A 27,451-nucleotide genomic window follows, 5' to 3' on the forward strand; every position below is an offset into this window, starting at 1 on the left:
TGTTTATCAAATGAAATTGCTTAGAGATCGCCGTTGAGCGTAATAATTGAAATGCCAAGGCCCAATGCGCTAGTATTCTAGGAATTAATCTACCATTATTTACTCTGTAATATATACCTTAACACGAGGTTCCCTCTGCTTACCCTGTTGTGTGCGGGATACAGCGTGAAGCTGATTTATATTATGTTTATGGTGATCCTTCTGCTTATTGTTTCCAGACAGAACGTTTGTTGGGTTCGTTAACTTATTATTAAGTTTGAAGTCCACTTGTCCACTATTCAGGTTCTCTTTTCAGTTCCACTATTTATGTTCTGGTTCCATCATCAGACCAGCTCGATGATACCGTATTATAGTATTGTCACCTAAGCTACGAAGAACTGTCAAATTACATAACAATTAGGTTAAATTCAGTTATATCGATTGCATAACAGTCGACTTAATAATTGTTAAAAGAATATGAAATTATGAAAAATTCATAATATTTTTTTAATTAACTATATGGTTTATTTAAATAAAAGTCAACATAGAAAACAATACCATTTATTAATAATATAACATAAGATAGTAACAAGTGCTCTGCTAATGCAATGTAACTAGTAGTTAAGCGACGTTCTAGTTAATACAATTAATTTCAACGTATATTACATATGTAAGTTAGTTTAAAACAATATTTGTACAATTATTCTGTATACATCACATTCATTTCATGTTTCTTAATAAACACTAATTTTAAACTTTAACCATTTTGAAAATTATTTGAAAAATATATTAAAAAATATATTTTCATTAAAATATCGCGATTAAGTTTAAAATTGGGCTCAAAAGTTTATTTAAGAAACACAAACTGTTTAATCTAATTGAATATTTAAATTTTATGTCACTTCTAAACAGAGTTAATTACTTCGAAAGTTTATTCTACAATAATAGGCCTCTTGGATACCTACTTGCTTAGTTGTATTTTTTTTAAATGTATTTACAAAATATATACATATACTTAGATTACAATAATTACATATTTAAATAATAATTTATATTTATATATGTCCTTATAAGCTTTTAGCTTTTATTACAATTACACTAGTGACCTAAATGCGGCTTCGCCCGCGTAAACTTACTGTTATATTATAGCCAAATTATAAAAAATGTTTACATAATTTGTAGCTTGTGTGCTATTCTTGTATAAGCTTACTGTAAAGTTACATGAAAATCCGTTTAGTAGTTTTTGCGTAAAAGTAAAACAAATATACATCCTCACAAACTTTCGCATTTAGTAGGATAGGATTTGATTTACAAAACAAAATGGCGTATTCGATTTATTAATACAATATCTTTTACAAACATTGGCTTAAAATTTCCTTCGAATAAATAAAAAACATTTTTTTCAGCAAAATGAATGATTATTTGTAACATTCCTTATTTGTAAGGAGATTATTGTAATAAATTTCTAGTCGTAACGCCAAATCTGAAACAAAATATATGAAATATAATATATATGTAAATGGTCTATTTAATTACAATTTAAAGTGCGCAACTTGCTGTAGCCTTCGTCTGATTACTTAGTGTTAAGACACTCCGTTTGCCACTTTTCGTCGAATTTGCGACCCTTAGTTTGGTGAGTGGCCAAACTCAACTTTTGTTATCAGAGCGAGCAAATCAAAATAATTTATACACTAAAGTGGGAATCGAAATCACAACCATCATCATAGGAATGTCTTCGTGTTAAAAATTCAAATCTATTTGTATTACACGTTCGTACCAACACTCGGAAAAAACAAAAATCATAAGAAAATGCTGCGTCACCCTTTATTTCTCATAGCAGGGCAGGGCATACGAGTTATGTGTCGCCGCGTTTTATCAAGCGGGAGTCGAACCCACTGACCGTCGTGTTTATACACAAAAAATAAAGGATTGTAAAGTGCTGAAGATGCTGTACCACTGCGCTACACCAGGGTCTATTTGACAGTGCCTGCGTTTACAAATATTCATATTATGCTTAAATTACTTCTCTATATAAAACTGATGAATAAATTTTAAAATTATGCTAAAACATCCAAAACTAATTATACGACGAAATATGTAAATTCTAGCAAGTCTTGTTCTAGCATGTACAATATGGAGACTTGGTTTTGAATTACTATGAAATGTTTGAAACTAAGCAAGATGTGAATTAATAAAGTATTTCAAATTTAACATCTTCAAGAACTAGTAGAACTATTTCATTATGTTTTAAACTATTTGATTTTACAGGCTATCATGGCGCACTGGTAGGATCTGACTGTTAACACAATAAATGCGGGTTCGATTCTCACTCGAGTGAATAAATTAATTATTGTTGCGGAGGTATGACTAGATATCGCGCTTTGTTTGTTAATAGAACTAAAAAAATGGAAAGGAAAGTCACTTCTAATAATTGATTTTACCTAGGAACTATAGAATTAAATAAACTTGAAACTTGAAATACTTATACATGTAATACTTAATTTATATGAAATTTTAATATATTGTTTATATTAGGCAATTTAACTTTTGGATTTAGGGATTAACGTTTGCGGCTCTTCATTTAGTAGATGGCATGTAATTAATTTTAAAATTTAAACAATTGTTCATTGTTACCATAATTAAATATCACAACCACAACTGAGTGTATCTGAATGAGATAACTACAGAAATTAAATAATAAGCATATTTGGATTCAGTTTGGAAATGTTTAATATTGAACCCAAGGATTGTGTGGATTTGATTCTTATTTGAGAAAAATGTTATATTTACATTCTTAACTCCAGACTGTTATTATTATAGATTATTTATAAAGAAATGAAACTTTTTTTATATAAAAGTATCATTTGTAATGTAATAAAAATAATTCAGAGAGGTTGTGAGTACGAGATTTGTTTATCCGACCAAGTGTCACCCCATGTGTCATCCGTCATCCGTAACCCGTCACCTTATGTATGTGAGAAAGTACTTACAACGAACGTTCTTGGTTGCAAGATGTGAATGTTACATCTTAACAGAAAACTTAGCTACAAAATTATTGAAAATCAATGAAAAATGTTCAGAACTAATAATAATAGGTAAGCTTCTATTTGTATAAGTAATTTAGCCACTTTTAATTCAATATTGTTTTAAGGGATTATAACTTGTTAACTATACTAGAGTAATTAATATACTCTTGTGTTTATATAGTGGAGGTTATGAAATTATTCGAACAACTAATAATTGATATTGCTTCTGTCTAAAACGTGCTTAATATATTTATATTGGGGAGATTGTGCTCTTATATGTTTCAAAGTAAGTTAAAATTAAATTAATCAGCTTCATCCTGTATCACGCACAAAGGGTAGGCAGAGGGATCCTAGTTAAGACACTCCGTTCCACATTTTCCGAATTCGAATACTGGAGGCATTACGTGTTGAACGAGGAAACTGAAAGCCACGCTTTCCTTCGAAACCAGAACGACGAAATAAAAATATATAAATAAGTAGTCCTCGAGTGGAGGTCAAACCTACAAGTCGCTTTTCAACACAACTGGCCTCTGCTCTGGTGTACAAAAACTGGATGGACAAGCCGAAGTGCGGTGTTGAGTTTCGCCATTCAACAATGTGATAAAAAATTAGACTAAAATAGGGAAGTGGAATGTTTTAACTATCTGCCTACTCTGCTATATGTTCGAAACAGCTTGAAATGGTAAAAAAAATGTTAGTATTATCATTGTATTAGGTTTGTACTTGTATCGTCGTAGTCCAATTAAAACAATGAGAAACGTATAATGTTTTTCTTGATTCAATTTTATTGTCAATATAAAATATTTACTCGCAGCGTGCGCTGGCAGTGCCTTTTGCATCTTTCATCAGTTTTATTCCTGTGTTTATTTGATGCACAGTTTAAACATAGTTTTATCTTTTATGCTATTTATATTTATTTCTTGAGGAAATTGAGAAGTATGTCATTTTTTCTTTTTTAAATAAATGATAATTTATGTTTTTTTTTAATTTTAAAACGGGCGAACGGAGTGTGTCTTAAAATTTTTAACCTTTGCTTGGCAAAATTGCTAATGATATTATAATTATAGACCATAGTAATTTCCACTATGCGTAAAATTTCATTTTATTCATTCAAATAAATTTAAACAGTATCTATGCCTTGCAGTCTTTGTTTATTCTAATTAAAACTTATTGACTCCTTAATCATAATATGTTTATAATTATTATTGAAAATTGATACTTACTAAATACCCGGCTTTATATCCTTAGTATCGGAAAAATTTGATTCTTCGTCAATCAAGTGTAGATTCATATTATCATTTTTCGTTTGAAACGTTCCCGAGATAGTTTTCTCTTCTAATAAAATATTCTCAATCTCAATTCCGTTATCTTTCTTTCCATTGCTATCTAATATTCGTTGTTTTATCGACGGTCCCCGGTTAAAAGATGAGGCAATTAATGTTTCCTGTATAGTTTCATTGCCATTGCATATTTTATCAGCTTTGTGGGTCGGCATTCGACCTGAGTGGTAGCTGTTCCTGACTCCACCAGTGGATTCAAAGAAGGGCAAAACCTGTTTGAACTCTTTTCTGAAGTTTTCGTTTAACCACGCATATAGAAATGGGTTATAGCATGTCGACGCCATTGCCATGGAATGCGCAAGGAAGAATGAAACGTAATAGTAATTCCATTCAGTCATCTGAGCGTAGAAATCGTTGAATATGTTTATTAAGTTCAACGGCAGCCACGATATGCCAAATATAGCGACCATGGATATAAGCATCCTATTGGTTCTTCTCTTTCTATCTCTATCTGCTTCTTCTCTTCTCGTGTTCTTAGCACCTGGCTTCGACCTCGCTCGGTCGTTGAGTCTTATACTAACGCAAGTATAACAAATTGCTATAACTAAAAACGGAATTAGGAATTGCAACACCGTTGTGAATACCCCAAATATTTTCCTTGACTTATCTGAAGGCCAACTTTCTTCGCAGTAAGTTTTGTTATTTGTTATTTGTATCCCCATAAAGAGGCCATATGGGCATGTGACGACTAAAGAGAATACCCATATGAATATTATTATAAATATACAAGTATTAAGTTTCATTCTTGGGTGAAAAGGGTATATGATGACGAAGAATCTGTCTATAGCTATCGACGTGAGGGTAAGAGTTGATATATAGACGCTTGTCCCTTGTGCGTATGGCATGAGGTGACATAACAGTCTTCCAAAGACCCAACGCCCAATAAATGTGTACATCGGTGTTAAAGGTACGGCGAAGACACATAATAAAATATCAGATAGAGCCAAGTTCGTTATGAAAAGATTGGTAACAGTTTGCATCGCTCGGTTCCGGAAAACAACGTAACAAACTAGAACGTTCCCAAACACGCCAAGTACGAAAATTATAGCATATAGTATACAGAAAGCAACTTGCACAATTTTCACATCTATAATGTCGGTAGTTCTATTTGATTTAGGCTCATCTATCACTTCAACTGATTCTCCAGTTAGAGTTTTCGTCAGGATCAAGACTCCCCCGACGAATGATGTACTGTTAAAATTCATAGTAGCTAAAACATTATCACGATTGGTCCAGAAATTATTGAGGCTGCCATTGTAGGATTGAAGCATTCTATACAAGACGTTCTGTTACATCAGTTTGTAGAGTCACTTTCCAATCCATCTGAAAAAAAGAGAAGATAATGTAGTTAAAAATAGTATTTTAATATACTCGTAGGTACTTCATTGAAAATGAAGGTATATATTTTGTAAATCTAAGTGAGTAAGACTTAGAAACGGTAATTCATATGGTTTTCCAAACACTCCGCTCAAATTTTCGAGACATCGTGTGTTAAGGGGATTTGTCTTTGTCAGCGTAAGGAAATATAAATAATTCACTTTCTCGAATGGGAGTCAAACATTTTATATTCATTTTCAATTTTTCTTTAAAGCTTTCAACAGTATTTTAGACATTATATATTCTTTTGATGTAGTATTAAGCGTAATTTTTAACGTTGACTGTAGTAGAAACAATTCATATAGAAGTAATCACCTAAATTGAACTGTGCGTAAGAACCGTAAGCTCTCCATTAATTTGTGACAACATTAATTTACTTTTTACGACTCTTAATGTTTTCGTGTCGCTATTAAGGCTTTAATATAAGGGAGTAAGTTACAAGCGGTAAGTTTGTTATTTTATTTGCTAAAGCAAACAATTTGAGTAGGTACCTTATATATATTTTTTCTATAATTTATATAGTGTACTCATAAATAATATATGTTTAATTAATGAAATATTATAAAAAAATATACTTTAGAAAATGTCTAAACACAAAATGGACTGTCTACATATTTTGCTGATAAATCGACATAAAGCACATAAGTAAAGAAACTACAACATTTTCTAAAACACTTAAAAATAACTTTTCTATATATTCTACAAATTTTTCACATGTTACAATAATGACCCTACTTCTTTCCTATGTGACAAATTTTCCTACTACTTTCCACATTCATATGTTTAAAAACAGCAGTTTTTAATTAAAAACGAATCCTATTGAAATATCTAAATTAAATATCTATACAAAAAAAATCTTTTCATAAGCCTCCATAATAACATTTCTCAATAAGACGCGAAATGTTCAAATTTAAATTTATTTCCGGTTGACGAAAATTAGAATTGGTTGAGGAAATTTTGAGTATTAAAAATTCGCTTCCGCTTTGCAACGGACGACAAAATGGGCACCTGTCTGAAAATATACTGTTTTATGTTCACAATAAATAGCCTTAGTAAAAGGTTTTAGTCTCAGATCGCTTAATGTCCATCAAACTTGTCTTTATTTTATTAGAACACTTAATGATTATTGATTAAATAATATCAGAGGCGTTAGCGTGCGCTGTAAAAGCGATGATTGTGTATTCGAACCCCACTCGGGGGAATGAATTGTTTAATATTTTCATTTCCTCAGCATTGCAAAAATGACGTAGGCCCTGGGATCTCAGTAGGTATAAGCAAAACTGCAAAATACGTTAATTGTTGAAGAATAAAACATTTTAAAAATAGAAATTGTCAAAATTTTTACTGCCTAATACAATCCATAGGTCATTTTATATTGCTCAAATAAGCTAATTATAGATTTTTTTCTATTACTTTCATATTCTGCATAAATAAAAATCATATTTTTTTAAAAATTGGGAACGGAGTGTCTTTAGGTGAACTTTAGGTTCCCTTTTCCTACCCTGCTTTGTGCAGTAGAAAATAAAAGGAGTTAAAATATCATCGATATTAGCCAAGCTTACTTTATTTGTAAGAATGACTTCTTACCTAATATCGGTCAAGTAATAGGAAATGTACAGTGTGTAGTGTGTACGATTGAGATTAACTGTTTACGACGTACGAGTTATCTGTGTTAATACGTCTTCGAGTTAATGGGGCCGTTGCTATGGCAACGCGATTGCGTGCCTAATATCTGGATGCCAGTACGAGAGAGGTTTATATCAAGCTTTGTAAGTTTATGAAAATTACATTGTATTTTTATGTTTTATTAAAAATAATATAAACGAGTGTACGGGTCACCAGACGGTAAGTTCAAGATCCTATTTTAACACCAAAAAATTTAAGGCAGGAGATAGAATAGAATATATTAGAATATATTTACATTATTCGGGAATTATTATTGGCTTTAGTTAAAAATATATATACTTAAGTATGGCATATAGTACTCCATTTTGAAATTTCTATATATTTATCTTTCCAAAAAGATTTTAGATAGAGGCAGCAAAGTCCGCAAAACAGAAGAATATTTAGCTACGAAATATAGTAACGCTGACTTGGATAATTTCTAACGGCGAAAAGCTCAAACCCTTTTGCACTTATCAGTAGGATTTATCACCCAAAAATATTATTCATGATATTGATAAGACTACTGATAAAACTAATGGTACATTAAGGATAGAGAGAGATAGCATAAATAAGCATATTGCTTATATAATCAAATATTACAAAATTTGCTGCATTTCGTAGTAAAGGGATAGGGAAAAATTAAACAGGCATTCTTGACTGAAAACATGACTGAAGCTTTTCTTACTGATTGTAACATAAGAACGATGATTGTAGCAATTTTTAGGCCTCTCTAATAAGTTTTTTCTTTTATGTACATCTATTTTATTTTATTTTTGTAGTTTTTTATTTATTTTCTTTACTTTATTTTCTTTAACAATATTTTTATTCCTATAAACTGTTACACATATTTTCATAAAAGTTAGTTTTATATCCTTTCATGGTTATTGCTTTCCAAAAATACTGATATACGCTATACGTAACCTGACCATAATAATTATGTTGTTGTTATCTTATCGACAGCGTCATAAACAACCGGCTACTGGTATTATTTCATATTCTATACGTATAAAATAAATAGAGATGTAGGTGTATCAGTCTCACTTATTAAAGTTTTTTTAGCTTTACTCTGTACCCCATGGTAGGCAAGGGGAATCCGGGAAAATAGTGCTAAGACACTCTGCCCCATGAAGCCATTTCCGCCTTTTGCTGAATTTCTGAGGCATTGCATGTTAACACTAGAAGCGCCGCCGTCCCATTTTTGTCCCAAACGCAAGTTTGATTGTATATAACTTTTTTATTTGTTAATTTATGTTGATGAAACTTTTTTACTATTACCAATTTTACACCTTTATTTAATTAAAAATATAAATAATTTTATAGCAGTCATACTTTTTGAAAAAAAAATAGATTTACCTAGAACTGCCACTGGGTCATTTTTGTCCCGCCATTATTATTTTATTATTTGAGGGTATAATTTGACATATTTTCATGCCTCGGGGACGAGGTGGAAGTGAAAGGACGATGCGGGGGCGGAAAAAAATTGAATAGTAGGTTTAGCAGTCAATGCCTAAGTTTTTAGGGTTCTGTAGCTTTTAAGGAAATAAAAAACCCTTATAAAATCATTTTTCTGTCCATCCGTTTGTCAGTGCCTTTATCTCAGGAATTCTTGGACAAATCGAGTTGATATTCATATGAGTATATGAATATCAACTATATGACGATCTACAGTCCCTTGATTTCCTGAAAAAGCGCCCTTAAAAAAAGATATGACCATTTATATAGTAAAAAACGTGTATTTCGACACTATAAAGGGAATCAAATTAATAAGGTACTTTCAGTTAACTTAGAATTATGAAATTTAGCACCTAGCATCTACATCTAGTACTAGTACAGGAAAAAATCTAAAAACTATACATTTATGTATAAATCTTAAAAAATAATAGCCTGAAAAGTGGGGTAAAATTGGTGTCAATACTAAATTTTGCCGCTAGTTCACGTGAGGTATCAGATGAAGGGATGACTAAGTTAGGCTTGAATTTCAGAAAAACACTCGATACCAAATGTGCGCAATTGTAGGGTAGGTAGAGGGAACCTGGGAACCTAGTGCTATGCACTCCGCTGGCATTTTCCGCCGAATTCTGGAGGCATTACTATGCAATGTTATAAATCATCTGTGATGTGTCACTGATGAAGAATATATTAATGCATTACTTGGCCTAATAATAATATTAACTAATTTCAATAACTTATAATTTTGTAAGAGTTATTCAGTTAGTTGTCACGACCTTAGAACGTATTTGAAATATTTGATTCTTTCTTTGTGTTTTGTTTTTTGGTACTTTTATGTTTGTTAAAGAATAAGAATTGATTATTAAAGATGGTCTACATATTTTACGCATTATTTTAATAATATTTTTTTATATTATACCAATAATCAACACAATAAGTAGAATGGGACAAATTTGTCACGACGGCGGTTCAAGGGGGGGGCTCAATCTTCGGCACTTCTAGTGTTAAATGGCGGGGCGTTTTAACTGAGGGTGAGGAAATGACAATATTTAATATTTAATTTCTTCGGATGGGAATAGAAACCACAGTCTGTCTCTCTTACAGTCACAAACTTGTTCTCCTGTGCCACGACTGACCTAAGACAATAATATAAAAGTTCCATGGATAAACTATTTACAACTCTTTTATTCAAACCATGAATAGGAAGATTACTATTTACCGCAAATAGGCAATTTCGCTTTGTCTTATAGGACAGAAAACAAGAAAGAAATTAAATATAATCATTCCTTCAGTGGAGATCGAACCCACAATTAGCACCTTTACGATCAGATGTTCTACCCTTCCACCAATGGAGCCCCATCAACATCAATTATCTTTTATAAACGAATTAAATATTAAGTACCAAGTATAGCTAATCATGGTAATTACATCACAAAAGGGCCAGTAAAAAGGTTACCTATAGAAATTACCTTGACATTTCAATCTGAATGTTTGACAGCGACCGAAGTTACCAGGCCTAATGCCCGGTATTCAGTTACAGTAAAATAAGCTTTTAGTCCACATAAAGGCGTATCGTATCGTTTCTCATATTTAGAGCTCCGCAATCCGTGGGTGAATGCATTATCACGTAAAGTGAGTGTAAATATATGTGAAATGGAATACTTAGATGATTTTAGGGTAGGGAATAGATATCTATAGCTTAAAGCTAAGCTGTGTACTGAATGTAGGGTTGTAACTGTAGCGTTGTAGTGTCACTGTAAATGCGACGATCGTAGGTTCAGTTTTCGCTCAGAGGAATGAATTAATTTATTTTTTCTTTTAAATTCTTATTGAGACACGCTGAAGCAGCGTCAATATCGTGTTCATCTGATTTTTTTTTTGAAGTAAGAGAGCCGGAGTCACCAGAGCTGGAGTGCAAGTGAGAGCGCCACTTGCGTGAAAAATAAAAAAATAAAAAATCTGCTTCACTCTGTACCCAACACACAGCAGGGTCGGTAGAGGAAACCTAGTAATAAGACACTCCGTTCCCCGCCTTCTGCCGAATTCTGAAGGCATTGCGTGTTGAGTGGCAGAAGTCAACGCCGCGCTTCTCCTCGACACCAGAGCGAAGAAATGGGAATAAATTTAAATAAATATTTCATTCATTACGATACGATTAAATATTTTTAATCTATAAGAATCAGCCAAAGCGCCTGATTGTAAATGCAAAAGTTGTTCCGTCCCCACTCAGGGGATTGCCTCATACTTTGATTACTTTGTTTTCCTACCTTTTGCTATATATTGTTTTGAGAAAATTAAAAGTAAACATCAGGAAAAAGTTCATATTTTCTATTTTTTAGCGCAGTTTTTACTCTACTCAGTTGCTGAACCAAAACCTAGATTGACCAAAATATTTATATTTAATTTGCCAATTCATAAATACACGTGATTGAAGAAGCTTTAAAAAATGTTATATACGAGCGTATAGGAGAAATGAATTAATGACTCATTGTCACGTATATAACATTTTTTAAAGCTTCATCGTTCATGAACTGACAAGCCAATTAAATGAAAAGTGCATCGATAATTATCTTTAACATGTTAAAGTTATAATGATGTTATGTTTGGATTCACACTGTGTTCCTCACATACCTCACAGACCTGACAACAGTGACAACACAGACAGGGACCTGGGAACCCATTATTAAGACAGTCCGTGCGCATTAAGACACTTCCGTTCCCCACTTCCAAAATCTGGAGACATTGCGCGTTGAGTAGCGGAACTCAAAGCCGCTTTTTACCTCGTCACCAGATTGATGAAATGTAGAAATATTTAAATTTCAATATAAATGTTATGTTTCAAAATAAATCTTATTTCCAAAATTACAATACGAACGAAAATATATTTATCACAAAATACGAGAAATTAAAACATTTCACGGGGTTCATAATCGCTTTACTTATTCCTTTTAGCCTTTACCTTTTTCTTTGATTCTCACAAATATAAATCTCTCCCACACTCCCTCATAGTAAGCCTCTTTCGCACCCTTTTTGCAAAACACGAAAACATCATAAAAGTTTATAAAGAAATATATTATGCTATTACTGCTTGGACGAATGTGAATAACATTGTTAGTATTGTAAATATAATTTTCCTCATGTATTTTGATTTTGTATAGTGAAGAAAACACAATAAATAATATAACAGGGCAAAAATAAACTTTGAATAAACTTTCGTATGATTACTAAATACAAATGTACTTTGATATTTTAGACACTTTTTGAATGTACGTATGAATAATAATCATAATCAGGTTCACGCTGTATCCCGCACACAGCGGTGTAGGCAGAGGCAATATAGTGTTAAGACACTCCGTTCCCCACTTTCCGCCAAATTTTGGAGGCTTTAAGTGTTGAGTGGCGGAAATCAACGCTGCGCTTTTGCCTCGATACCAGAGCGAAGAGACGGAAATATAACGAATCCTCAACCCTCGCATTACATTCACACCCCAGTGCCTCTACGCCACTACGGCCTCATATAAATATGTACATATGAAATTAAAACTATTCTTTTATTACTATCACTTTTAACTATTATTTTGTTTTAGCTTCACGCTGTATCCCGCACATACCGTTGTGTCATAACGGCCGCACTTTTTTGAAAAATAAATAGATTATTAATAATTAAATGATTATTATTAGAGCACGCGTGGACTTTGATCGTTGCACTGAATTAACGAATTCTACAATAATCAAATGAACTCCCACAACAGCAGGAAATAGAGACAAACACAAACACAGCTTTAATTTAGTAGGTATGCGAATATGAGATCGATTAGGTCGAGTGCAGCAATCAATCACGCAATACCAAATACAAATAAGCTTTGATTCATTAGATAGCCAAACGTGTAAAGTTGTGATTTTCCGGTAATATTTTATATTTCTCGTATATGTAGATAGAAATTATTCCATTTTCCAATTATACGAGTATAATTGGAAAATGGAATAGTAGCCATTTAATAAATTAATTATTATAATTAACTGCTTTGGAACGATGAATAAATAACAGTTTCAAAATTTCACTACTCAACACGCAATGCCTTTAGAGTTTAGCGGAAAATGGGGAACGGAGTGTCTTAACACTATGTTAGGTTGCTGCTAACTGCTAACCCTGCTGTGTGCGGGATACAGCGTGAAAAAAAAGTTTTATAATTTGAGTGAAATATGTATATTTAGGATGAGATATTAAAATTGAATGTAGAATCCTTCCATGATTTCTGACGAAAGTGACTAAAAATAATAACTAAACATAAACAAAAATCTATTATGGTTTAAATGTTTACTTAATTTTTGAAATATAAAAACAAATGCACATATAAAAGGAAAACGGAAGACAGGAATTACATAAATAAATACTTCAACGCTTCAACCATTGATATGTATCTTAAGATGTTCTATTTTAAAATGAAAAATATTTACTACTAGTGAAGCGTCGCGGCTTCGCCTGCTGAATCATACGAATATTTATTAAATATATTTGTGAAATTATTTTCAGTAGCAGAACTCAACGCCGCGCTTTGCCTCGACACTAGAGCGAAGAAATGGACATGTAAACGTAACTCTTTTTGTCTTCGTCACTTCCTCGAGTGGGGATCGAACCCGCAACCGTCGTGTTACAGTCACACTAATGTGCCGCTGTGCCGAGACGGTCTCTACATCAATTTCAATAACATAATATTAGTCAACCAACACAGAAAGTTACCTAGCACTAAATCATTTGTGCCTAATTCAATTAAGTGTGTTACCGTCGCCAGAGCAATTAGGCCTCACCGTCAAACGACCGGGACTGCGCGCCTAACCGCACTCTAATTACTGCTACATGAACAAATTCTCTTTGAGGAAATAGATTTTTGATATGAATAGATAAAAGATAGCTATTATCACTATTTGTGTTTGACTGAAAACGGTGTTGGGTTCCACAAATCAACACATGTCTCAAAATTGGTCAAAAATTAATAACGAAGTGACATTTATATTATATCGTTTTCCTATTCTGCTTGTAGAAAATACGGTGTTAAGTTTCGCGATAAACTGCGCTATCAATGTAGAGTAGCATGATGTGATATGAAAGAAAAGAATTTTATTTTAAAAGTAGTGGTTGCTCGCAGCTTCGCTTATGTGAACTTTATGGCCTTTGACGTAGTACTTCTATATGCAACTCGTTGTGATTGAAACTAGCAGCCTTATTTTTTTGTTTATTTCTTGTAAAATTGCAGCTCTGCGTTTGCTTATTCAAATTTAAAACTTATTATCAACTATAGAATAATAATCTATGGGATCAGTATCCACGATTATTTTATTAATTATTTTGTTTGAAAAAATCACTTTTTCATTTTTGGCAAAATCTCTCTTGTTTTATTTTAATGGTATTAGTTTTTTATAGAGTAATTAAAACTGTGGTTTCATTTAAAGTGGTGCTGACAAGAACACTCTGTATACCATGATCAAAAAGTTAATTCTTTTCGAAGTATTTATTATCCATATACGATTTTTTTCGAAATATTATATTTAGAACAAAAAAAGATGCTTAGATTTTTTTTTATTTTTCCTCGACTTATTGTTGTTCTCTTATATATGCCCAATTTAATCATATTTGAAGTTATGTTCACTCAACACACAATGCCTCTGGAATTCGGCGGAAAGTGGAAAACGAAAATGGAATGGGAATTAATGGGAAGTATCTTGATGGAGTGTTTTAACACTAAATTCCCATGTTCCCTTTGCCTTGCCTGCTATGTGCGGGATACAACGTAAAGCTAAAAAAAAGATGTATCCTACCATAGAATCAGTTCAGTAGCAGCATGTAGCAAAATACTGTAATAAATAATGGAAAATAACACACTCTATATTGAAATAAACCATTGCAAAGATTTATACGTTGGACCAAATACCCGGCGGTACTTCGATTCACAGCAGGCGGTAAAAGACGTAAGTAATGACCAATGCTGACAAAGTTATAAGTTAGAAATGGTGAAATCAATATAACTTATACTATAGGAAAGCAAAGAAAAACAGACTTTTTCCTTAGATTCTAAGCTATTGTGTAAAATACAAAACTATAAGTCCATCATTTCTTTAGTTTGGATAAAAATGCCGTCCCTAAAATTAATTCGGGATCGCATTGTATGTAAAATCACGGAATTTAACACCGCAATTGTTTCTCAATATATTTAATAAATAGACATTTTATTTCTTCGTGTGGGCATCGAACCGGCTTCTGGCCCGGCGCCAGGACTGTTGGCAACTTCATCCACCTCCTACATTATTTCTTCCTACTTATTCGGTAGATATATGTAGAATCTAACACGTGACAACAAGCTTATAAATTAAACTTATAGTAAGTAATCTATTTATAGCAAATCCATTAATAACTCTGTACTTGTTCAAGAAATATCTTCCTATTCAATGAAATTACGTCGACTGATAGCGATCTTAGAAAATTAATTTCCTAGGAATTTTTTTTAGCAGCTTCATGTTTTTCTCGTATCAGGGTGGGCATAGGAAACTTAGGCTTGAGATACTTCACCAAGCATCGCCTAAGGTTCGAGACATTACATTTTGATTGGCTGAATTCAACGCCGCGATTTGTCTCCTACAGAGCGCTCGATGAAAATAATTTAAATCAATAATTTAAATCAATGAAAATAATGAAAATAATTTAATCAATTTCACGAGTGGTAATCGAACCCACGATCAACGCGTTTACATTTAAAGGCTATGTGAAGCTATATGAACAATCAATTTCATTATATTACTACTGTACTGTAAAATACTGTAGGTATACATATAATATCTTAAATTTTGAGGTTTTGTCACTTGATTGGTTTCGCAATACGATGTTCACACGACGCTCATACTACAAAGGACTTAGTGAAGCGTTTAATATTTAATTGTGTATAAGATAATATTATCATAGATAAATTCAATTATATATTATAGGGATTTTGGGTCCAAATCTGAAGTATTAAGGCACAAGCGTGTGACTGTAAACGCGACTGTGGGTTCGATTTCCAGTCGACGAAACCAAGTGTTTCATATATTAATTTGACTCTGGTGTCAACACTCAACACTCAATGCCTTCACAATTAGGCCGAGAGCGGACACTGGTGTCTCTTAGCGATAAACATTCACCCGGGTGGGAATCGAACCGACAACCTATAACGGCAACATGACCTCAAAAACATAACACAAAGATTATTGCTGCCGGATACAATGCTTTTAAGTTTATTATATGATATTCCTCTGTTAGGGCCCATTTAGTTTATGATAACTATCTTACTTACTACGTCAGCCATAACGGACGTCGGTGGCCATATTCACACGAAATAAATGTTTGACAATAACTTTTCCTTTAGCTACAGTCACTTCACTTCTGTGTTTAAATAATTTGTTAAATACAAAGTTTTGGTGATTTTCTCTAGTATAACGGAAAAAGGAAAGCGGGCAACGGAAGTGTCTTAATGGGAACAGAGTGATCTAACACTAGGCTCCCAGAATACATACATATTTATGCGGGACACAACGCGAAACTAAAAAAACGACTATTTTTTATGTTTTTATATATTTATACTTTCTTTAAAGTGGAATGGCACTATAAAAATTTTAAAATATAAATTTCAAAAGTTTCATTGTAATACTATTCTTCATAATAGAAAGTTAGTGAAATATAATTTTGTTCTATGATTTTTGAAATCACAGACAGACACTTGGATTTTATTTGCTGTATATATTCAAACCATAGTAAAACTTAAAGTTAAAATTTACAAGTCATTACAGAAGAGGTTCCCCATTAAAAAGCTGGAGAAACTTTTAATTTCTCTGTTCTGCAAGTTCTAGTGCGGCGTGTTCATTACAGTACGTGATATATTAGGTTAGTTTACTTTAAACTCATATTTTATAAACTTAAGGCCCATAACTATTTTATTGTAAGTACTTTTTCTTTTGGATTATTTTCACAAGTTGTCAATAAGGAAAAGTAAAGAGAAAATTTTTAACAGTAGCGGGACTCGAACCCGGATTATTAAAATGGCATCTCAAGATCGCTCTCAAGATTTATAAATAAAGGCCTTACATCGTGAAAGATACATTTACAAAATATAAATATCAACTTTTTTAATAGATATAATTATACTATCACTAGGAAAATGATCAAACAAAGAAATACTTAAGAGTATTTCTTGTCTTTAAACAAAGAAAAAGTATTTCTTGTCTACCATATAGCTGAAGACGCAGGCAAAGGTTAGTCAAATATATAATTTGTTACTTTAGTTCAAAAACAGACTGAGTTGTGGTACCTACAGCTGCCATACCAAAAAACAAACATGCCAAAAATGCTCGAAGATGTCGTCATAAACGTCATAAAATTTTTATTCTTTGTAAGTATGTTTGTTTTCGTAGAGTCCCCCTTGATTTATAACTCTGTTTGCCTTCATTGATAGATATTAAAAGTTTTTCTAGTCTTAAAAGATATTTTTTTATATTATCCTTGATTTCATCCTCGACCAACTTCTAAACGTTACTTGTTTTGTCGAACTCTTGTGTTTAACGTTCCACGCTTGTGTTTCTACGCTGTATCCTGCACATAGCAGGATAGACAGCGACAACCTGGGAACCTAGTGTCTAGACACTCGGTTCCTATTAAGATACTTCTGAATTCTGGAGACATTACATGTTGAGCGGCGGTACTCAACGCCACGCACTCAACGATACCAGAGCGAAGAAATTAATATATATTAAATATTTATCCTCGAGTGGGAATCGAACCGACAACCTCCTCAAAAACCCCAAACAAGCCTTGCGCCACAACTGGCCAAGGAACTACAATCGACTACAAAATGTTTATCAGTTTATAAATACAAATAATTAAACTTGAAAGAAAATCGATCAAATATTGTTTATGAATTAGCTTTTTTATGTAACTTAAGAAACTAATTAATAAGACAATTTAATATGCTATAATAACAAATGTCACTAAAGCTCTTTGATCTTTTCAAAACTTTGTAAATCAAATTAACTTTTTTTTATTGACAGAGTGTAGGAAGACAATGTGCCTGTTAGCACAATGAGAATTACTTTTATTTGTCCGTTTGATAAAGATAAGAGAAAGAAAGAGAGAGAAGAAAGTTCCATTTAAATATTTACAATTCCTCGCTGGAAGAGCGCAACGTTTCGCCACCCAGCACGCAATGCCTCCAGTATGCGGTGAAAAGTGGGAAACGGAAGTATCTTATTCTTAACACTAGGTTCCCAAGTTCCTTCGTCCCCCGCTCTGAATGATACAGCGTGAAGTTAAAATAATATAAAATTGTTCATTTAACGAGAATCTTCGATACTGTTTTTGACATAACGTTGTTAAACGTTATATAATAGATATGTCTGCCACACTTGTCTTGACAGTTTATAATTGAAACGTGAAATAACACGATATAATATCTTTGCTATAAACAGTTTAATATATTTTAACGTTTTTAAATTTATATTCTAACTAAGGAGAGAAAAATATTTTAGAAAAACTATTAAATTAATAGGCTATAGGACACTAGTGTGTAGGCACTCTGTTCCTCACTTTCCACCCAACTTTCGAGAAAATTCGTATTGAGACTTAGGTGACGGAGTTTAACGCGACGATTTGATGTCAATTGTTCCAGAACGGAGGAATTAAAATATATATATTTTTTACCTTCCTCTTTTTTTTTAAATATATGTATCCCGCACATTACAGGGTAGGCAGAGGGAACCTGATATCTGTGGTTAAGATACTCTTTTTTAATTAAGAGTCTGCCGTTTCTCACTTTGGAAGACATTAGGTGTTGAGCTGGACTCAATGCTGCTCTTTTTGCTTCGATACCAGAGCATGGAACTAAAAATATAAAATATATAATTTCGACCAGTTGGAATCGAATTCACTACCTGAAACATGTATATATTACAGGCTGACGTCAAAAGAAAATAATGCTTAAAATATGCAAATATTTCTTTTATTGACTTAAATCTCCCTTCAGCTTTTGATGATAGAATGAATGAACGAAATGAGTTGAAGTATTTATCTACTAAAGGGTTTTCTGTCTAAACAGTATTAAGGGGATCTAACGCTAAGCCTATAGAGCAGATTTGGCAACAGAATATTGGTAGTGTACTAGGTACCTACTAACGCCAGAATAATTCCGTTGATTTTATGAAAATCATTTTTCTATTATTTTTCATAGACATAGATTTGTCTATGAAAAATAATAGAAAAATGATTTTCATAAAATCTAAAAGTAAATCTTAAAAGTAAATCTTTAATTTTTATTAAAGGAGTTTATTTTGATTGATTGCGCTTATCTCAGGTTCGAATAAAAAATACTTTATTCTAGACGATAAAAGCTAGTAAATGATATAGTGACACACAGTTAATTATCTTCTAACACAAAAATAACATGTAAGGGGACAGAAATAAACATTGCCTATATATATTGTTTTAAATGAGGTAACGAAGCCTTAAAATATGTATTTATAAAAAAACTTTCTTAAAAACCTATATACAATCAAAGTATCGAATTCTAGTTATTAATACAGGTCTTTGAAGATATCTCCGCCTCATAAAAGATCAGACCACTAGTTTTAGCTTGACTTGCCTCAAATTGAATTCTCTCGAGATATGAGAGTGTACCTTACAATTTTTAAATTGTTACTTCGTCTTTGCCTTTGGAATGGTTTCGCTTCGGCGAGTGCTAGCTCTTTGTGCATTTGTGGCTTTCAGAACATACTTGTGATGTATTGTGTAAGTTTTCATTTTGTTCACCTTGATGTTAAGGCAGAGGGAACCTAATGTTAGACTCCGTCCCCTAATTTCTGCTTTTCATAATCTTCACTTAACACTTTAAATTCAAACTGAACTCAAGTCAACTCTCAACAAAGGTGTTTTAAGATGAGGAATTAAACATTTTTTTATCACTATTTATAGTACAATAGCTAGGAGCTTGGCTTGGCTACAGACTTTTTTAGAAAGTCATCAAAAAGTAAGAAATTCACTAAGTCAAATCTCAAGTGAGAAATAAAATTGTAAGTTTATATTTATAAACATTTCTCGCTACGAATGCGGTAGACAGCTTGTAACACGTATTCCTATGTGTGTAGCGACGGTTCGAGCATCTCTATTATGTACATACTCGTATATTATACCATATATAGTATAATACTATATGGCGTCTATTTTCACACGAAGTTAGTGTTTATTTAAAGTTCAACAAGATAAATGTACAGATCTCGTAAGATGGTACTGATGCTTATGTATAGTGAAATTCTAATTACAAAAAGTAAATAAAAATATTATCAACATTAACTATGGATTTTTTAAGAGAATAGAGCAAAAATGGGAAACGGAGTGTATTAACACTAGTTTGCCTTTGCTTACCCTGCTATATGCTTTATATACATAAATAGCGGAAAGCTAAAAAACAATTACAATAGTAAAAATATTCGTATACAAAACTACATATTTTTTTATTGGACTGCGAAACGAAATGATTTTATACGAGTAGAAGGACCCATTTCAGTTGATTGACTTCAGAAACTAGTTCTATGGACATTTTATATACGAACTAAAGGAAACTAATAGTTGAAATAACATACACGAATATTAAAATATAAACTTTCTTAGAAATATAATGTAAACTACTTTAGCAGTGATTCATGTACTTACATATTTCCTAACTCTAAAAGAGATTAAATTCTGACATGAAATCTTACATGATTTGTTAATGTTATTGCAATTACTTCTGCGTATGAACGTTATGTATAATTTATTGTGCATATTATTAATTAGGGTATTACATCATAATATATCATGCATCAATATGGCAACGTAAATATATTTTATCATCATCATCGTCATCATCATCATCATCAGCCTGTCCTCGTCCACTGCTGTACATAGGCCTCTCCAATGGCACGTCACTGAGCTCGATCTTCAGCTCTTCGCATCCGTTGCCCGCAACTTTGCGGATATATATTTTATAATCAATAGATACTCATTAAATACTAGTTTTTTTCTGTGATTTGAGGTCGTTAACGCGACAGTTGTAGATTCGATTCCGACTTAGACTCGTGAGAATGCCATATTTAATATTTTCATTTCCTCGCTCTGTTAAAGAAACGTGTTGAGTTCTGCCACTCAAGTTCTGCCTCGAGAATTCGACAGAAAGTGGGAATCGGACTGTCTTAACACTACGTTCCCAGGTTCCCTCAGCCTACTCTATTATGCGATAACAAACTGTGACTTCGCCCGCATAGTCTTTTTTAGTGTTCAAAAGTTTTAAAATACATAATAAGTTTTTACGAGATTCAAATGTATGATGAATGGGCACGAAGGCAAAGTCGTTATAAAATCCCAAGAATTGATCGCCATCGTTTGTCTCTTGAAAATTTAAATAAATTGCATTTTAGGTTTACTTTTTGTCACTTTTTTGTTACTTTTTGTATTATTTAAGTCCAGTAGCTGGCTGGCTAAGGGCTATCACGGTACTTCACGCCAAAACACCGATTGGCCCTATATAGGGCCCAGGTTCGGCCACACATGGAGTACTGTTCTCATCTCTGGGCTGGTGCACCCCAGTATCAGCTTGACCCATTTGATCGCATACAACGTAGAGCTGTTCGAATCATTAAGGACCCAGTAAGCTGTGAAAGGCTTGACACTTTGGCTCTGCGTAGAAACGTCTCCTCGCTGTGCGTTCTCTATCGCATTTTTCATGGTGAGTGTTCTGAAGAACTGTTCGACCTGTTACCTGCCGCCGAATTTTCCAACCGCACAGTACGTCACAAACTTAAATACCATCCACACCACCTGGATACGTGGCACTCCACTACTGTGCGGTTTCGTAGAAATTTCCTTCCACGCGCCACCGAACTGTGGAATGGCCTACCCGCGGCAGTGTTTCCAGGTCGGTACGATATGGGTACCTTCAAAAAGCGCGTCTATCTCCACCTTAAAGGCCGGCAACGCACCTGTAGCTCCTCCGGTGCTGCACGGGGTCGTGGGCGGCGGTGATCATCATCAGGTGACCCGAACGCTCGTTTGCCTTGTCCTTCTTCCATAAAAAAAAAAAAAAAAAAAAAAAATATCTTACATTCTCTCTGTCTGCCCTGCTATATACGGGAAACTGCTAAAAAATATTTAAAATGCAATCCGTCACTCCTCTGTCTTCTTTGATTTATGCGTGAAGTCTGAAGTCGGAAAAAAAGACATTCATCTGTATATTACTAACGCAATAACTCATGGATCATGGATGGGTAATATCTTAATGAAGAACGCATTAGTTGAAATTGCCCTAAAACACTTTAATAACCTTGGCTTTAAGCACGCAATTTTATTTTAACCAAATGAAAGATTCTCATCATAGATTATTATACTCGTATTTCTATCTAGGGTTAGTAATTTTGTTCTAATATGTTACGAAATGAAAACTAATGAGGCTAAATTACTTTAATGGATTTTTTTTTATTGGCAGACCTTCATTATTTAGCGGAATCTAGTGAGGAATTTGGCTAGAAGGAAATATTTTTATTTCGGATGAGCGGAATGAAGAAGTGAAAATTGAATGCATAAGTAAAACAACAACCAAAATGACAATTTTTCTGAATCTTAACATTTCTTACAAATATATTTTTTTTTTACATAATTACAATTCTTCTGTTTCATTTTCCTAGTTTAACATTTAAACCGAAATTTAGCATATGGTAAATAAATGAAGGTGTTGTAGGAAAGCACTATGAAAAATTTCTCGAAAATTCTACGACTAGCTTTTCATATTATGTTTAAATAGAGCCACATCGTGTACGACGTCCTTCAAAATGCACCAAAAGGAATGTCATCAAAATAAGATAGTAGTTAATCTCTTAATGCGTGTGTTCTTGATACGTTATCAATGCCTTAGTTAAATGTTAACGGCCTCTGGGATGAAACCGAATCTATAAAGGATGATTGAGTGGGGGGGAACGGGGCAGAAGAAGACTTCGGTTCCGTTCACTTTTGAAAAAACAGTATCGACGATATTCCATGAAAGTCACGTAAAAAGCATGAGAACCCCTCGGAAGATATGCATGAGCGTGAGCCACTCGATTATTTATCTGGCTAAGGATAGCTAGAGAGAGGGACACATAAGGTAAATGTGAAAATATTTTTTTTCTAATGGAGTTTATATACGAGTAAAATTAAGAGAATCCATATTTCTTAGTATAACAACTTCTCGATCACCACAATTAAGAAACAACTTTTCAAAGTTCATTTTTACATCAAGAAATTCCAACTATTTAATTTCGGATTTCACAAAGTTTTGTTAGGATCTTACAAGAACTTCAATAACGTTCGCGTTTCATTGAAAATTTTTAATTATGGCGTAATACTGAAATTTCTCAGTTGAAAAATAAAAATAACGTGGCCGTATTGGAAAATACAAAAGAAGGCTAGTTACTACGGATCTATTCTTTCGCAGAGAATTATATTGTTTTTTTAGTATTGGTGTTTTAAGCTCTCGATGTCGAAACTGTCAAACAGTGGCCTAGAACATATTCGTATAGAGTGATAATCAAATCTTTCCATTACGTTGATATATATTTTTTTATTAGTTTATTATTTTTATCTCAACGTTAATGTATTCTAGGGTAATCAAAAGGAACCTGGGAACCTAGTATTAACATATTCATTTCTGACTTTCCGCCAAATTGTCGAGGCATTATATATCGAGTAGCGGTACTCAACGCCGCACTTTGTCTCATTACTAAAGGCGTTGTAATGAAAATATTAATACAAAATTCCCCCAAGACTAAACCGAATTCACAACCGTCGTGTTTGCAGTCGCAAGCATGTGCCCTGCGCCAATACGACCGACAATAAAAAGCTTCTTCTTCTTCTTCTTCTTTGTCGTTTCGCTCTTGACAGAGCGGTCGTGGTCGTCTTTTTTTTTTTTTTTTTTTTTTTTTTTTTTTTTTTTTTAAAGGTTGGTGGTGCGCCACACAGTCCGACGCCATTCTACGCGATTGACTGTCTGCCTGGTGCACTCGTAGAGAGGGTCATCGAGGGCTGCCTTCACTTGGTCTGTCCATCGCATGGGGGATCTACCCCGTGGCCTGCTACCCTCAACTTTTCCCTGAATCACAAGGCGTTGCATGGAAATATCTACTTGTCGAGAAATATGTCCGAAGAAAGTGAGAATCCGTGCTTTGACAATGGAGGACAACCGTTGTTTTACGTCGAGTTCACGGAGTATGGACTCGTTCGTTCTAAATTCCGTCCAGGACACTCCAAGCATTTTCCTCCAGCACCACATCTCGAGAGCGTCTATCTTCTTCTCGTCACTCTTCCGAAGCGTCCATGTCTCGCAAGCGTACATAAATATGGGAAACACTAGAGTCCTGACTAATCGAATTTTAGTAGTTTTCGTGATGTTTCTGCTTCTCCATATTTTCCTTAACTTACTCATCGATGTTCTAGAAATTGCCATACGTCGCTTGATTTCGTCTGCACAGCTTCCACTATTTGAGATCAGCGCTCCGAGGTAGATATATGATTGTACGACATCACAATTCGCGATATATTTAATCTCTGGCGAGTTGTTATTTGCACGGTCGACAATCATAACTTTTGTCTTGTTGCGGTTAATCTTGAGTCCAAAATCGAGACTTAGCATAACTCGTTCCATTTAGCATAAAAAGCTTAGCTTAGCTTAATTATATAAAAGCCTACTTACTATCAATGTTTTTGAATGTTAATCTAATATTAGATCAACAAATGCCAAACGCTTTATAACATACATTTATTAGGCACTGGTAATTATATGGTGTCATCCATGCACTATGGATTTATATAGCGTTCTAATGAGAGCTCGATGATGCTTGCGGTTATGTTTAGTGCACTACGACTAGATTACTGTTAGATATATATTTAGAATCATATGGTAAAAAATTGTTACAAGTAATCAGAGAAGTACGGCGTTGAGTTGCGTTACTTACACGTAATATCTTGAAAATGGGGCGGAAAGTGGGTGGTGGTGGGCGGCGGTTTATACTTCGGAAAGGAAAAATACTAATTTATAAAATTTTGAAGCTCTGGGAAACCCTCCAAATTAACTTTTTTTTTCTTTTAGCTTCGAGTTAAAAAGAAAAAAACGGTGTATGTTAATGGTGGAACTCTCCACTCAACATGCAATGTTGAAATTGGGCAGATCTATTATAGATCTTAACCTTATATAACGTACCCATATATAATTTTTTAGACCTAAAATATTTTTCTATCAAATTACGTTAAACGATTAATGTTTGACGAATTGGAGCGGAGTGTCTTAACACTAGGCCCCTCTGTTTACCCTAGTACATGTGGAAAGAGTCTAAAGCTGAACCTGCAAATAGATCCATCACACATCCGATTAGCAAAATAAATAAGTAATAAATTCTTTTATCCCCCATTGATATATTCTTACGGTCACATTTATAGGCCATTAATTTGGGTTGTCATTATATAAGATTATTACCTCAACAAGCATTAGCCGTCCCTTTATCTTATCACCGGATTCTGCGTCTTAGCGCATTATGGTGGAAGCAGATTGAGCTTATATGAACATGGTTGTATATAATAAAACTATGTTAGGCACACGGATTTGGTTGGTTTTTTTTATTGTTTTACCGTTTTTACGGGATTTTTGGTAGGTAAGCTGTAGACGTTGATGAGGTTACTTATATATTTTCATTTTCCCGCTCCGATAAACAAACAGTGCGCAGCGTAGTGGAGGCAAAGTAGAAAATGGAGTGTCTTAACACTATCTCTTTGCTTAGCTAAAAAAATACACACCTAATTCTGGCCACATGCTTATTATATCAAAATATCTTGTTGCTATCGTTCCTAAATTAACATAATTTTTATTATAATTATTCAAAATAATAACGGAAATCAAAATTTTATTCACTTCATAAACATTTATTTACAACCTTTTTCATTTACGAATCTCAAAGTAAATTTAATTTCATTGTAAACTTCGTTTTATGGATGGCGTTATTGTTCTCCTGTTTTAATATTGGCGAAAGTTAGCTTTATGAATAGTGTAAAGAATTTTTTGATTTTTACAATTTTGAAATAAAACTCTTTAATTATTTAAATATAATAATATTTGTATTTTCTAGCTCCGATAAAACAAGACGGGGTATTGAAATATTTCGTCCAATATCATAAGCAATGTCTCAAATTCAGATAGAAAGTAGAGAACGGAGTGTCTTGGCACTAACTTGTAACTGTTTAGTATATGTACCAAAAAATTTTTTTAGTAATGCTATAAATTTCGATTTTTCCCATTGGCAATAAATGTTAATCCACGCTTAGGCCTTTTTATGATAAAAGTAATACCAGATAAAACAACACCAAATCTATTTGTCCATAGCTTATCTATTGGAGCTTTGTTGCGAAATATTGGTTTTCTACCGGAACCTATATTGCAACAAACACCAGAAAAGCTTAAATAATAATAGTTTTTGATTATTATAATAGTAACAGTTCTCTTGTAATTCTCCGTTTCTCTTGTTATCACACTTATTTTATGGATTTTTCTTTATTGTGCCTCTTACAAGGTCCACTTTCGAAGGCTCCAGACTTTTAAGGGCTTTGATCTATAGTAATGTTATAAATGTAAAGAATTTGTTTAGTTAGATACTATAATTTTAGAAACTTCTGGTTGGAATTGAAAAACTTTTTTGCGTTAGATGGTCCATTTATGAAGGAGTCTACATTACATCACGCTACGACCAATAAGAGTCGTATATCGTCTATGTCGGTAACCCGCGCTCGTCTACAGATTTCATCATTACGAATTTTGTTGCGTAAAGAAATACCAAGCATAGCCCTCTCCATCGCTCGCTGAGCGACTTTGAGCCTATGGATAAGGCTTGCGGTAAAGGACCACGTCTCAGCGCCATAAGTTAACACTGGCAAATTTATTCAATTAAATTCTTTTATATTATTTTTCCTGCAGTGTAAAACCCCAATAGTGAATCCAAAACATATTAAATATTTTTTTTGTAAAAACAGAAAAGATAATTAGATTCACATCGAACGATTGGGGAAACGGAAATTATAAAATCATAATTAAATTATTTCGTCAAACAGATTTGAGCAATCCCGGCGGAGCTTTCTCTCGTGTTATAATTTTTATTTTTGTTTTTTTTCTCACCTTCTCGTTGTATCCCGCATGTAGCGGGTAGACATAGGAAACCTAGTGTTAAGACACTCCGTCCTCCACATGTTGAGTGACAGAACTCAACGGCAGGCTTTGCCTTGGTACCAGAGCGATATAAAAATTTTACATCATTTTAAGGCCGTCGTTGTGCAGGTCAGTCAACCGTCTATGACGGTCGTGGATTCGATTGCCACTAGGGGAATGAAACATTTAATATTTTCGTTTCTCTCTAGTAACGAGGCTAAGCACAATTGCTATTCTCCACTCAAGCGTGGGGAGCGTAAATATCTTAATGGGAACACAGTGCCTTAACACTAGGTTCCCAGGTACATGCTATTTACGGGATACAATGTGAAAGAAAAAAAAAATTACCTCA

At 33.4% G+C, this 27,451-nt stretch overlaps 1 protein-coding gene across 2 annotated transcripts; it reads right to left on the reverse strand.

Moving 5' to 3' along the window:
- Nucleotides 1-524: 524 nt before the first annotated feature.
- LOC146537916 (prolactin-releasing peptide receptor-like) lies at nucleotides 525-5,664 on the reverse strand. Of its 2 annotated transcripts, XM_085188379.1 has the most exons (2): nucleotides 4,229-5,664; nucleotides 525-1,462 (listed from the first exon to the last, which is right to left on the reverse strand). In XM_085188379.1, coding segments are annotated over exons 1-2 (1,389 nt in total). In that variant the 5' UTR covers nucleotides 5,617-5,664; the 3' UTR covers nucleotides 525-1,461. The 2 variants fall into 2 exon arrangements, with proteins under 2 accessions (XP_085044505.1, XP_085044506.1); XM_085188380.1 differs by lacking the exon at nucleotides 525-1,462 and having other exon boundaries at nucleotides 4,228-5,664.
- Between the last annotated feature and the right edge of the window lie 21,787 nt (nucleotides 5,665-27,451).

The sequence above is a fragment of the Heliconius melpomene genome, chromosome 7, assembly GCF_056956725.1.
Source record: "Heliconius melpomene rosina isolate 202511_hmr_F chromosome 7, ASM5695672v1, whole genome shotgun sequence".
Classification (NCBI taxonomy): Eukaryota; Metazoa; Arthropoda; class Insecta; order Lepidoptera; family Nymphalidae; genus Heliconius; species Heliconius melpomene.